Genomic DNA, 14,852 nt, shown 5'->3' with positions numbered 1-14,852 from the left:
ATCAGTTGTCGTGGTCGCCAAGGATGCCTTAATCAACTCTATGGTGTTGAATGAATTTAGTAGTCACCGACGGCCTCCGTGCCAATTATTGGGGCAGCTATGCATTTTCTGCGATCGCTAGCTCAATCCAAATCGTCCTCGTGGGCAACGCAACAAGAATGAAAGACACCAATTTGTTTGGGGGCAAATTCCCGAGAACTATATATTTGATCCGAATCACTTTGAATACGGATCAAATAATAATTTTAAATGTACTAATTGAACAAATGAGTTGATGAGACTTGCTTTCGATCCATGGACAAAATCCAAAGTCTCAATAAACTAAATTCTGGATAAGGGATAATCGATCAAACAACTAAATGGTCACTCACAGCTCTAGAAATGTTTATCAAAAAACTCTTTCATAGAATTTGTATTTATGAACTTGGACATGTTGATAGCCTAAGAATTATATAACAACGGTAACGAGCTCAAACTTTTCTTTTCTCTGAATTTCCTGTTTGTTTGTTTGTTTGTTTGCTTGTTTTTTCTTCTGGCAATAATGGTGGCAAAGAAAAGCAGAGACACTGTACTATCAGATTCTTCTTGGGCTTCGTTCACCCATTCACGCAATTAATCGCCTTTCTCTTTAACCCTTCTTTCCCTTTTCTCTCTCCCTTGCCCTTCTCCTCAAGCTTGCCCTAACCTTATCCCTTGGACGTTCCTTCCTACGATCCGCCGCCGCCGCCGCTGCTACTGTGGAAGGATCGGGAGCTCTGCCTTCGGACGGGTTTAAGACGGCTTCCGACTGGAGCTTCGCTGCGATGGAAGAAGAAAGGCCTGAGCTTTCGAGGTAATTTGCTCCCTCGCCTGCGGATCTTTCCAATGACGACGTCCTCGGCCGCTTCCGCTCTCCTTCTCGCCGTCGTCCTTCTCCTTGTCGCCCCCTTGTCGCCTGGGAACTGCGCGCCGACTGGCGGAGGTAACGCTCTCTGCTTCTCTCTCGGTGGGTCGGGGAAAAATGGGAGCTTCGCTACGGAGTTTGCCCTCTATGGCGATGCTGAGATGAATAGCTCGGAGGTGAGGATGACGCTTGCGGCGAACGAGAGCTCCGGGCTTATGACTTACTGGAAACCAGTCAGATTCTTCGGCACCAAGCCCGGGTTCTCTTCTTCCTTCTCGTTCTCTGTTTCGCCCGGCAATGGCGGAGGCGTAGCTTTCTTTTTATCTCCAGTCAGCGTTCCCTTGGAACCGGCGAATGGCGACTGGTCGAGGTTATCGACCAGTGTCGTTGCAGTGAAGTTCGTGACGGCAGCAAGCCTCGTCGAAGTCGATGTTGGCGGAGAACTTTTGACAAAAAGCAGTAACGTTTCCGACGATGGTTTGCTTCTCATCCTCAGCAGGGGAGAAAAATTCAATTCTTGGATTGATTACGACGGAGAATCGAAGAGAATAGAGGTCAGGCTTTGGCAGGATAAGGATCCGAAGGAAGCAACCCCTTCGATCTCTCACTCGATCGATTTGTCTTACATGTTATGGAGGGAGGCGTTCTGGGTGGGTTTATCTTCATGGAGTGGCAATAATTCTACTACTCATGGCAGCAGCATATACTCGTGGAATTTTACAGAGAAGCATGGAGCTCCATACCTGATGCATTCCGAACCCCTGGATCCCAATTCGTTCGTGGCGCGATCAAAAGGGGGCAGTCGAATGGGAGCTTACCCTTGGGGAATTCTCGTGGCGATGCTGGTGGCCGCTGCTTGCGGCGCAATTCTGACATTCTTCATCATGCTCATGTGGTATGCTCTCGTCTCCCGTCGTCCGGTGGCTCCTGTAGAATACCCTTCGCACGCAGCAGGAGTTGCATATGGAAAGATCGAATCAGTCGGAGACAAGGTCCTCGAGAATTGCAAGAAATAGGAAACTCTGAAGAACAGAGTCTGTCTGGCTTCGAATTTGTACGTTTGCTTGCTCCCTCCCTCCCTCCCTCGCTCCCTTGTACTTTGTAATTTCAGGACTTGATGGAAACTGTAGCTTGTGAAGCAAACTTCTCCAAATGCTATAATTTCCATCAAGATGTCGAACTGTTTCAACTCCATTATGTTTTTTTTCTCTGTAATTGAACTCCAAACTGTGTTGGGCCATCGTTTCTTTCTCTTTTTTCTTTCTTTCTTTTTCTTTTTTGTAGGCAGTGGATTGATTTTGGTGCAATTTATATAATTGCTATTTAATTTCAATGCTTTTCGATTATTGAAATAAATACTCCTTTTGGTGGATCGTGAGGAATACGTTATCAATCTCGTCGACGTAGCTCTGCATTTGCATGGTTCTGTTCCTGCTAAATTATGTATGGCTTTCACTAGCTTTTAATTTTTCACGTCCTGTACAGATATTCAAATCTAAAAGAAAAATATTCATGATCTATCTATCATTAGAACCACGTCAAATTCCATGATCACAAACGAAATCTAAAAAATTATATCGGAAAATGTATGCAAACTTTCAATCTTTTTTTTTTTGAGAAAAAGAAATCTTAACTACATTAAACTGCTAAAATATAATCAATCTTAAAACAAGACAAGAATGGAGCATTAAAATGAGTCTTTTCAAATCCATACCAAGTATGACAGGTATTAATCCTCCCATTGAATGATCATTAACAAGCAAGAGCAATTTAAGGGCATGCTATTTAATTTACACTTTCCTTGTAAATCCCTGCAATTCCAATTCCAATCCAATGGCTGCGCACCGAACTCAGAATTTGTCCTCTTCTTTAAGTCATCGCAGTCAACAACGAGACGACCACAATAATAGGAGAGGATACGTTACCAGAGAAGCAGCTCCGCAGCCGTCCGATCGATTCAGATCGACGGCCACGTACAATCGCACAACCAATAAATAATTGTAATTATTATAAACGTAAAGGCAGTCAGGCAGTCAGTCACCTCCCCTGGTTTCTCCCTCAACTGCACCTCTCCTCCCCCTCCTTCTCCTCCTCCTCATTCTTAGCCTAAATCGTTAGTCTCTCCATCTTCTCCAGTGAGTCATGGAAGCTGGGAAGAGCACTGTTGATCTCAACCTCTGTTGTGCTCTTCAGCAACCACCTCCGTTTGTGATCCCAAATGCTGCGTTGTTTGGTGCAATGGGTGCTGGTGTTGTTCTCCCTGAAGGAATTTTGCTCGATGATTCCAGATTCTTCGGGGATTTTGTTGCAGATATGAAGGTGGTCGTCAAAAGCGAGGACGATGGTTACTGTGAAAAGAGCAAGCCGGCGAGGAATAACTCATCTGGTTCCTATAATGGCACTGTGGCTGCCACAGCAAACGTGATCGTTAAAGGCCAATGGACAGCTGAGGAAGACAGGTATATTTGATCGTAGATTATGCTTCATTCTTTCTGCATGCATGCAGTCATTGTGGTCTTCTAACGATGTACTGTTTTAATTATTTGCAGCATGTTAGTTCGATTGGTGAAGCAACATGGCGTGAGGAAATGGTCTCATATTGCTAAGAACTTGGTCGGAAGGATCGGGAAGCAGTGCAGAGAAAGATGGCACAATCATCTACGGCCAGACATCAAGGTGATCCTCTAGGTGCATGCAATTGATTATATATCTTTGTCTCACTTCTTCTAAATTGATCTGTTGATTGTGGATGTACATTTCAGAAGGATACATGGACAGAGGAGGAGGAAAGGCAACTGGTGCAAGCCCACATGAGGTACGGCAACCGGTGGGCCGAGATCGCGAAGCACATCCCTGGCCGCTCGGAGAACTCCATCAAGAACCACTGGAACGCCACCAGACGCCGGCTGAACGCGAGGCGAAGGAGAAAAGCATCAAAAAGCACCGTCAAGGGCGGCGCCGCCGCATCCGGCAGCGCTTCTCCCTCCAGCGTCCTCCAAGACTACATCCGCACCAAATTCTTGAATCACTCCCAACTAGACACGGTGCTCTTGCATGATTCCACAAGTATCAATGATCAGGAGGCATCCGTATTCCCTAATATTTTCCAACATGATCCATTAGTATTTGGCGACTTTCCGACTAGCCTTAACGACGACGAGGAGTTGATCCAAGGCATGCTGATGCCTGATCATCACGCTTCACCTGGCAGCAGCAGCATTTTACCCAATTATGGAAGACGCCGATGGTTCCAGCGGCCATCCTCTAAATGGAGCTGCAGCAACTGACATGAACGATATCGATATGGATTTCTATAGCCCTGGTGGCTCCAAGAGTAGAGATTTGGATCTGGTGGAGATGCTGACGCTGCAGTTCTCTTCTTCTCAGAGTAGCAGCAGCAACAGCAGTACCGCAAATGAACTGATTGCTTTGAGGGATGGTGCCGTGGGTCGAGTGTTTGATTAGTTAATCAATTAGTGGGGTTAAATTAATCAGAAGAACGAGGGCCGGGAAGAATTACAAGTGTGGCATGCATGTAGTCGTGGTTTGCTTCGTTAGACAAGACGTGGATGTGAGTGTTTTGATTACGTGTTGGGAAGAGGACGAAGACAGTTAGAGGGTATGCTCGTCGTTTTGCTTGTAATTGAAATGTGTTTTGTTTGGTCTTCCGCGCCAGAATTGTGATTGTTAGCTGTGAGATTAAACGTGAACTCCTAGTAGCTCGTGAGAAGCCTGATCGAGTGTGTATGTGATTATATATCTGATGGTATTTATTAATTGAAGATAAATAGAGATTAAGAACGTAACCATGGAGGAATATAATAGGCATGAGAGAGTTATATATATTATTATAATTAGACGTCTCACCTTACAAACGTTTTTCCTTATCAAAGAAGATTTATATATAATCCTTTGGTTTGAAGATAGTAAAATAATTATTTCTCTATGAAACAAAAACTTAATAATTTAAAAAATATTCTTCTTAAGTATTCAAGTCTATTATTTTTAACACTCTCCCTTCCCTTAAATTAGGACATAGATACTTATGGTGAGAACTAATCCATAAATTAAATAATACAAAGAAGCTAAGTGCCTACCATCAGATAATTAATTTCAATATATTTTTAAGCTTATAGAATACTTGTTTATTTGTGATAAAATAATCATTTGATTGTAACAATGCATATTCATTGGTTCAATGATACTAATGCAAGACTTTTTTTTAAATCCATATCTTGTCATGAGTTATAGGTGTCATTGTTTTGTAATCTACTCATGTTACAAGTTTGCTTTAATATTTAATCCTACATAATATAATAAGCATCTAAGAAGACATAATATTTAGGTGTCCATGCTTTATTATAATTTTTTTCTTCTAAAGATCATCGATAAATTGAAATTCTTAAAACTATATCCTAATGACACTTTTTAGCTTGCTGCGTGAACTGACTCACAACTTTAACTACAAAGAATGTATCTGATCTAATAACTGTGAATTAAATGAATTTACTTGCAAATTAAAAGGGGTCCCATACTTTATGATTTTGAATAATTGAAGCTTTTGCATCTATACATCTAAAGCATTCTAACTCCTTGTAAAAGATTAGCATTTTATTAATTAAAAAATTCTTAATGAAATTTTGTTTGTATGATATATTCATTAGGTTTTTAAATAGTAGAACATAGAATTATTATTTTAAAAAATACGTAATACGGTAATAGATTTATCATCATTTTAATAAAAATATCTACCATCCGTAGGCTAGATGGAAGCATTTTTGTATATAGTTAAAAAACATTCATATTCATCAAACTCCTTTGGTAGAAAGTCTTACCCATCATTTTATGAGCATACAAGCACTAAAAGGTAGTTGAAGCAGCAGGGGTTGGACCTAATACACAGAACATTTAGAAATTGCTCACATAACTGAAGTCATAATTGATAAATAAAAATAAAATATGTAACAATACAAACATTTTATATTTCTTAATGTGATTAAAAAAATAATTATATTTTTAAAAATAAATACACCCAAATAAATAATAAAAAATTAACTGAATCAGAATATATTTTTAAAAAAATACAAAAAAGGAACTAGTTAGAAATTGATGCGAGCTAGACATCAAATTAAGGAGAAACAAAAGTACGAAGAGATGAGATTTAATGGAAGAAAGGTTGTTAGATAAATGGACCGTATTAAAAAAAATTCCTTATACTCTCTTAAACTTCCTAAGCGATCATTCTAAAATGAATCACGGACCACCTAGCAACCAGATAAAATATTTTACTTTTGTATCATTAGGGCTTTCATTTACCATTTCAAATGTCCAAAAAAACCTCAAATATTAACTCCACTATAAATACAGATTGTCTTCAGCAGGGCTTAATTCGAGCTCGACATTGATGACCAATTTGACAATTGAACAAAATATCAACTCAAGCATCTGCGAAGAACAAGGCTGTTTGGTCGCTGGTTGTAAAAAAAGATAAAACAAGGGTTCACTGCTGCTTGGACAGCTTGGCGGATAATATCATTCCACTGTGAGGAAATCATTTCATACATAACAGGCAATTTTTCTTACCTAAGAACAGGATTTTTCAATCGGCACGGGCTTGATAAACTCTGGATAAATCCTTGGTTGCCATCACAACTCGTGTGCTTTTGATTTCAATGCTGAAATTAGCCACTGTGCACAGGACAGCCTATTGAGTGGACAAAATTTGCAATTAAAGTGCTCTTTACAACCAACTCACAGGTACAGAGATTTGCACCACTTAGTGATCAAGTAACTTCTCAGAGGTAATGGCCAAGTTACATCCCTCCATGACTTTGTAGACATATGTTTCAGTTCCCATATGGATCAACTCAGAGAGACCTAAGTGGGTGAGATCCCCCAGGCTACAAGAACTTGTACCATATCGTCATCGTCCAAACATTTTTGCAATAGGTAACAAGAAACTTGCATCGAAACCACCAGCGGAGCATCTTGTGAAAACCTGTTGAACAAAAGATGTTGAACTACTGCATCTAAAAGCAAAAGGTGGCTGAAATGTAATAGCCAACTCAGTTACGTATTCTGTGCTGTGCTGGCAGCAAGTCAGTTTTCTTTCTTAGCTGTATCCTGAGAGTCGACATTATCCTTTAAGAAGCCATTCTCATTTCCAAGCAAATTCTTATTGATTTCAGTTCCCATGCCACCAGTAAGAGGTCCAATAAATGATACATAATCTCCTATATTTTCACCAAAAGGAAAAAAAAAGGAACAAAGAAAACGGTTAGGAATTCTCTGAAATAATAGAATGCAGTGACAAGCAATAAAGAATTTAATGGCTGCATGTATTTCAACCACATAAGGTAGTAGCCAATTAGTACTTGCAAGCAATGGAATCGTATATTAGAACTCAATGATAATGATGTGTACAAGTAGCTGTATATGTTGCAGGCAGATGGATGTAAAAGTACTAGAAATAAACAGTGAAATGCTGCAGTAAATCTGGTCAAATTCACTATTTTATTTCAGTCACCTAACCAAAACTGCCACTTGTTTGTAAAGGCCTCCTGCCACACATTTGCTTTCAAGTACAATCTCTGCAACCAAAACTGATCTTGAAACGTAATTATCTCTGCAACCCAGGTAATTGAGGCTAACTGTGAAATTTACTACAAGCCATGAAAACTCATAAAAACCTACATGGTTCTACTCGAGGATGAGAATCCTGCCTCCTCACCCCAGTAAATGCACATATCTTTGGAAACTGTGGTGAGCATACTCATAAGCGCATGCCAAGGACTTGCACAGTGACACAGGCATAGAATTTGCCAAACTATTCATTAAGAGATCCATGGGCATGACTCAGTCCTAACCTATTTCATTTTGAATCAACTTGTAATCCGTGCATATTCATAAGCTGCCTAATAATGAGAGAGTGATATTAGTCTATAACTCTGAAATAATGAGAGAGTGATATTAGTCTAGTGATGATCTTTACCCTTTACTTCTAAATGTTATAGGTGGAGTAGATCTTGAGTAGAATAACATAGTGGTAAAAATGCATACATAATATATTATCCTAACTTTCCTTAGCAGTAATAAATAAATACCTTGTTGAATCTAAACTTAATACCATGTCAATCCAAGTACAAATTAATCCCTTCAGTTAGATTTGTCTGCTTTTACATTAAACAATTGAAGACCACAACAAAAGGCTTTGCTTAACCATCATATGGTGCCTCCTACAACACATCGAGTTGGAAAAAACACAACAAGTTGATGGTCGAAGTACAACAAATCCTTTGAGTTTGAATACTCAATAGAATTGCCAAGTAAGACCTCCTCTAAATAGTGGTTATATGTGGTAGACATCAATTAATTGCACCCAACACAACATCTAAAATATTAATAAATAATGAAAGCAAATAGTTGCGACATAGAGAAGAACAAGACTGAAATTCCCTAATATATTTCATATATGTAGAAGAGGTTCTTACTGGCCAGATTACGAAGTGCATTCTCAGCAGCTTGTGATTGAGCATCTTTCAGTGTCCTTCCCATCCCCATACCAATTCTTTCACTACTAAATAAAACCTACAACAAACATCACAACTCAAAATAAAAGTGAATTTGATGTTTACTGATGCAATGTCTTGCACCAAAAATAGTAGATAAGACGCAATGGAAATAGTAATACCTCAACAGAATGGGCCAACTCCTTTGTATTTCCATTGGTAAACTTGAACTCAATCTATTCACAAATGCAGTACGATAATTATCATAAAAGCCAAAATGTTCTATAGATTATAAAGTGAAAGAACTACCTTTGTGTCACATCTTCTGCCAATCTCTTGCAGTACAGAAACAAAAACTGAAGATGCAAGTAAGTTTGGCTGCCCTACTTCCATATTCAATTTTTTGTTGTTTGCAGAAGAGATATTTACTGGCATCTCATCATCTTTATCAGAAGCAAAACAAGTGGAACAAAAAGATTACACCATAACTCAGAGTGATAGATATATTGTAATATAAATTCATATAGCATTACAATCCAATGCAAACTTATAACGATATTTAATTATTCATCCATCCAATATATCCAGATTGGAGCAAATTTCTTAAACTAAAGGTGTTCTTCATGCAATGCTAATAAACATGCATCATTCTGTAACAAGGACCATGGAAATACTTTTGAAGGAGAGAATTTCTTCAATGTCCTATATTTTAGCATAAAAAAAAGGAAATAGAAAACAGTAAACAAAGAAATTATGGGAGTAAAACATGGAAAGTCTTGAAGTTTAGGCAATAACAAGAACATTAAAGCAGTCAAACAGTAAAGTTATGCTACTCTGAAAAAGCATCTGCTAATCCAAAGAACTCTATATTTTCTACTTGAACAAACGAACACATTTGGTTCGCATGATAAACATAGCAACTCCTCCCAATTTTGTAAGACAAAGAATTTGCACTTTTGCAACTTTATATTTTATATATATATATATATATATATATATATATATATATATATGGACGGAGTCAGGAATTTCATATTGAGAGAGCGAAAGATATGTATTTACGTTGAGGGGGGGTAGGCGTGTAGTCACTCCTCATTCGCTCCTTGTTTTTATACCCCCTACACCTCTTGTATTAAAAAATCGAGGGGGGTGGGCCGCCGCCATCCCCCACCTTAGCCCGTCCTTATATATATATATATATATGTGTGTGTGTGTGTGTAGAGAGAGAGAGAGTTTTGTCACCCTACACTACACACCCATCCATGAGCACCTAGTGTTTTTTTTTTTTTTTTCAATTTCCACTTCCTTTAACCTAAATCCTAGATCTAAAAAAAATTAACACTAGGTGCTCACGGATGGGCGTGCAAGGTAACAGTAACATTATATATATATATATATATATATATATATATATACACACACTTAAGCAGGGATATTGTTTGATTCATAGGACCCTAATCATCTTCCCTTTTCCACTTTTCCTTGGATCATTGTTTATTGATGTCTTGTGTCTCAACCATTATAAGCACATAAATGAAAGGAAAAGGTAGCAAATTAACAGAACAAATAATCTCTGCTGTGAAATCTCATTTGCTTTTGGTTTCCATGATAAATATTGAAAAAAAAAATATACAACTAGATGAGCATTCATTTACAAACAAGAGAATCAAAACGTAGAGAAGTTACCTGTAGAAGAGTGATTCAATTGAGCTTGATGTTTTGCTTGTTGTTCATCAACCGGATATGCCTGAATCAGAAAATATTGTGCTTGAATATCTTGCATAATTGAACTTTTTCCTAATTATGAATGTTATAATGGGAATGAAAATATTGGCTTTAAAAATTTGGGAGAGTTTATTTACCAAAGTAGATTAAATCTCACTTCATATCTTAACTCTTACACTTGCTCCATTGTAATTGTATTGCTCGTCTTTTATATTGAATCATTGTTAAAATTCTTTTGGACATAATCAAGCTTATCAGAATCGACTCTTTGTAAAAATTTGTAATCTGATAGCTAATGGATTGCTAAGCTCAGTGTGACCAAAGAGCAACTTGGGTTAGTCCCTAATATTTTGATGAAAATGGAAGTGGTATTACTGGATTAAGACCTAATACTCAAATGGTAATAGTTTAACCAATGACGATTGATGTATAAAGAAATAAAACAGAATGGTGAACACTACTATTCAAACTACATTAACTTGTACATGGTTCAAAGTAGCTTCAGCCTATTCACACTGTGGGGCTTCAGTCCATTTATTTATCATCAGTTGTGGCTTCCACCAAGTGCATCAAGTGAAGCTTCAACCTATTTGCCTCTATTGCGGCTCCGGCCCATTATTGTAGTGCTTTAACTCATTATCAGATGATACACTCATACGATTGATAGTCTTGGGCCTTTGGCTATAAGATTCACTTGATTTAAGTAGATAAATACTGATAGACTTATGTGAGGAATTTAAGTACATACACATTTATTGTTGACCCACTGTGCACACCTGCGCTCACTCCTATTGTTGCCTTTTGCACCACCATTTCCAGATGGGTCACCAATTTGGCCATTGCTTTTTGATGCTATTTCTCATTGTAGGTTAAGGTAAGTTATTAGGTTGTTTGTGCTAAAATTTCTTTAGTTCATGTGCTCTATCTATAGTCTGTCATTTGATGTGACATGTCAATACGTCAATCAAAATGCTTATATAGAACATTAATAAGTGCAAATATAAAGGCAGAGAGACAACTACTTGACTATAATTGATGGTCATTTTCATTAATGAACAGCTACATCAGAGCAAAAAGGAAATTTCTCTTGTAGCATGCATTGATGGCATATCAAATATCAATTACAGAAGGCATCAGAGAATACAGAGAGAAAAAGTTGGCATAAAATGAAATTTCATGGATTAAACAGTTAAAGCACTAGAGAGGATTACAGATCAACACAAGATATATTAAAAATGCAATCAATGTCAAACAAATCAGACTGGAATCAACACAAAGTTATACATGCTACTAAATGACTTGCATGTATATAAGTGCATGCTAAAATTCATGCAAAAACATGCATAGATTTGAACATCAAACTTCATAGCTAACTTGTATACCCTAACTGGTGCACAAATGAAGTATGAACATTATGAAATTGGACGTCACAAAATTGACAACCTATCTAAAAGGCAGAATATAGCAAAGCAAAAAAAGTTAGAGAATAAATAAGGTACCAGTTGATTCAATCTATGTTCTGTTTCAGAACTAATCGTTCCCTCAACTATAGAAGCTTCTCTATTGTTGTTTTGCAAATTATTACAATCCTGCGGATCCATCCAAGAAAGAGCATCAGATATGAAAAATTCTCAATCTATTACTGAAAAATACAATAAACCTAGAAACAAGTACCTCGGCGATTAAGTAGCAGCTCACATCAGGAGCACCAGGTAATTCAACTATATCATTCTCATAATTCAGTTCAAATACCTTCTGTAGTAAATTCTCATCGAATTCTCTGCCACCAGCAAATAAAACACGACAGAAGTTAAATAGGTCCAGAACCTGAAATAGGTTTCCTGGTTTGTGTAACAGATAAAAAAGAGAGAGAATTCATCATGTTCACTTACTTGAAAAAACCACCTCGAACATTACATGCAACATTTCTTGCAACACATAATACTGGAACAGCATTGGCCATCTGCAGAGCATTTTGGGGTAAATATGTGATGTTTTTCATGTTTAGGAAATAATTGTGCATTAAGTTTAGCAAATAAGATAGGGAACATTCTGCTGTGAGTTTAGCAAACAAGACAGATATATGCAAAGACCTCTGCTTGAGGAGCATAATATGGAGTGTATGCAGGGACAACATGAACGTGAGGCTGGTCCTTGTCATCCCAAACTTGCAATCGGTCATCAATCACCATAGCCATTCGAGGATGGCACACATTATCCTGGAAAACATGTTGCAATGATTTCCTCAAACCTAGCAAGTATAGACAAATGAAAGATTTGTTTGAATAAGGACATATAAGTTGAAAATAGCATACTCAAATTGCATGTATAGTGTTAAATGCAGGAGGATAGTGTAAAATCACAGAATTTACATGGATAAATTAGCATTAGTATTTGAATATTGAGCCAAATTTCTATTGTGGAATAAATTTTAAACTGAGACTCTAAACTTTAGTAGACATTAAAATCTAAGAACTATTTTAGGCTTTGAATAATTAGATTGAAGAAAAAGTTTGCATGAAGGAAAATTCATCAAAGAGCATCTTGCAGTAAAAGAACTTTCTAACTTGTTAAACAAAAATAGTAAACTATAGTACGAGTTTGGCAAAGTAAAATGGCAAATATGTTCCTATATGTTATCATCAAAAAAGAGTAGACTAGTGCACGAAGCTCCTGCCAATGCAAGGTCCCGGATAAAAGTCTATTGTACGCAGCCTTACCCTACATTGCACGAAATTGTTTCCGCAACTCGAATTTGTGACCATCAAGTCATCGTATAAGAATTAAGCATCAGTATCTATGAGGAGATTCTTGCCTGATTTTACACATACTATGCGATCCGTAAGTTGTTTCGCACTGATCAAATGAGAATCTGGATCAAGAAGCCTCCAAATCTCCAGAGCATAGTCTCTTTCAGCCATTGTACAGACAAAAACTTCAAATCTTCGTCGCCCTTTAGCAGTGAGGTAGCTCCTTAGATCCTCCCATGCAGGCCTTAGCCTTACAAAAACACTAGTATCACGGTTCTGTAGAAGCATTTCATCAGTTATGAATAACAAAATGGATGCATTCCTACTAGATAATTACAACGCTAGTCTGCATTCTGAAAATGTGAAGAAAAAATATGCACGTGTAGAAATCAAATTACATTTGTGAGTAATGAGCACACCATGTGAATAAAGAAAACAAAACCATCAAGCAAGAGGGAGATTACATCTTAAGTCCCCTTAATAGCATAGACAAATACTAAACAAATTTTGACTTGGCATTCATATTTCACAACTCAAAAGGTAAATAATTCTCCCTGGCATCTGACAATCAACATACGAGATCAGAGAGTACATGAAGAATGTTAAACATCCACAACCAATGAAATTGTTTTAGGGAAAATTTATTGTAGTGAGCAAAGAAAAGAGCTTAGAAACATTGTAAGAATGGTTATTATCCACCCTTAATGAGGTTGGTATTCTAAGTGGTTAAGATCTGCAACTTCCAGGGAACAAGGTACGCTAATATTGGTTTGAAAAGTTTGAAAAATTATCATAAAACACTCAACAAGCTACTAGTAAAAGAACCCAAATATTACGATACAAGTAAATACATAGAAGTAAACCTCAGGATTGATCCGAGTCAAGACGATGTTCCTTTCTTGCATTCTTATGACAGGCCGAGTAATTCTCTCCTGAACACCAGGAATTGGTGGAACTTCCTCGTTCTGAGGAGTAATCGACCACCCGTTGTCAGTAACAGTATCCGTCTCTATATACTGCTTCAAGAAATCTTTGTCCCCAACATATCGCTTCAATTCAGCTGACATTCCTGAAATTCTAAGTGGATCTTTCTCACCATCTATCTTCCTAGAGAGGGCCTCGATTCTGTCATCAAATGACCTCATGGTGTTGGCAACTATGAGCGTCTCATCTAGATCAAAAACAATGGCAAGGCACCGCAAGTTGAGCATGCCCAAACAAGATGCATATAGCCCGGCCTGAACCGAACAGCACCAAAAGCAAGATACCTTCTCCACCTTGCTCGGCATTGCCACCAGATGCAGCTCTTCATTACCGGTGACCACGACGGCACTCTGCAAAAGCAGGCAATGGGAGTTAAATAACACGAACAGAACCAAACAAACGATAGGCTCGAGTGTTCATAAACAAAAACGACGAGTGAGGAGGGCAAACATACACACCCTGAATTCGCTAAAGCATGAGAGGTAGAGGCGACGAAGTGGGTGTTCAGCGACCGACTTGGCTTGGACCTTGCAAAGGACAGCGAAAGGGTTGATGCTTTGGAGGACGGAGAGAGGAGGGCAACGCTCGCTGGGAGGCGAGAGGTGATCTATGCGTATCTCGTTGCCGCCGAGGAAGGGCAAGGGTTGGACCTTGACGCCGCTAGCGTTGGTCGTCGGAAAAGCTTCCGCGTCTCCGAGGAAAACATCTCCGTGGTACACCTTGCAGCTAATCCCCGCCCGACGATTTGTCATCGCGTCGACGACCGACACAGAACGAGCCGCGGGCGTATGATGAAATGAGCGAGAGAGAGAGAGAGAAAAGAGAGAGAGAGGAAATAAACTAGGGTTTGTTCGTGCCAGTGTTCCCTAACGCCCGCCGACTCGAAGCAACGTGGTTTTGAAGTCTTCGATCGATCGATTTGGGCCGATGAGAACGACGTTTCAGTCGCCCGCGGAAGCAAACGTTGCTACGATGGTAAGAATTGCTCCGTTGGTATAAGTT

The 14,852-nt window shown here is 38.5% G+C and overlaps 1 protein-coding gene and 1 pseudogene across 2 annotated transcripts; one reads left to right on the top strand and one right to left on the bottom strand.

Moving 5' to 3' along the window:
* The first annotated feature begins 541 nt into the window (after positions 1 to 541).
* LOC141833633 (L-type lectin-domain containing receptor kinase VIII.1-like) lies at positions 542 to 2,128 on the top strand (annotated as a pseudogene).
* Positions 2,129 to 6,284: 4,156 nt separating this feature from the next.
* On the bottom strand, positions 6,285 to 14,650 carry LOC141833396 (RNA polymerase II C-terminal domain phosphatase-like 2). 2 transcript variants are annotated; one of them, XM_074720827.1, is made up of 13 exons: positions 14,309 to 14,650; positions 13,730 to 14,200; positions 12,932 to 13,142; positions 12,210 to 12,367; positions 12,009 to 12,079; positions 11,791 to 11,896; positions 11,616 to 11,705; positions 10,078 to 10,138; positions 8,701 to 8,834; positions 8,574 to 8,627; positions 8,374 to 8,470; positions 6,957 to 7,116; positions 6,285 to 6,881 (listed from the first exon to the last, which is right to left on the bottom strand). In XM_074720827.1, exons 1-12 carry the CDS (start codon positions 14,600 to 14,602, stop codon positions 6,983 to 6,985), a joined length of 1,881 nt encoding a protein of 626 aa, XP_074576928.1. In that variant the 5' UTR covers positions 14,603 to 14,650; the 3' UTR covers positions 6,285 to 6,881; positions 6,957 to 6,982. The 2 variants fall into 2 exon arrangements, with proteins under 2 accessions (XP_074576928.1, XP_074576927.1); XM_074720826.1 differs by having other exon boundaries at positions 6,285 to 7,116.
* Positions 14,651 to 14,852: the final 202 nt, after the last annotated feature.

This window comes from Curcuma longa, chromosome 8 (genome assembly GCF_044706935.1).
Source record: "Curcuma longa cultivar G26 ecotype Majalengka, Jawa Barat chromosome 8, ITB_CL_G26_1.1, whole genome shotgun sequence".
Lineage (NCBI taxonomy): Eukaryota > Viridiplantae > Streptophyta > Magnoliopsida > Zingiberales > Zingiberaceae > Curcuma > Curcuma longa.
Note: the sequence above shows the minus strand (reverse complement) of the source record. Positions and strands in the feature narration are given on the sequence as shown.

What these genes read in the sequence shown, in the direction of transcription:
- LOC141833396 (XM_074720826.1), bottom strand. Translation starts at nt 14,602, where the DNA reads ATGACAAATCGTCGGGCGGGGATTAGCTGCAAGGTGTACCACGGAGAT. An exon ending in TGACTCGGATCAATCCTGAG is followed by an intron (nt 13,143 to 13,729) that starts GTTTACTTCTAT and finishes ATGCTTCTACAG; the next exon opens with AACCGTGATACTAGTGTTTT. An exon ending in GCTGCTACTTAATCGCCGAG is followed by an intron (nt 11,706 to 11,790) that starts GTACTTGTTTCT and finishes ATGGATCCGCAG; the next exon opens with GATTGTAATAATTTGCAAAA.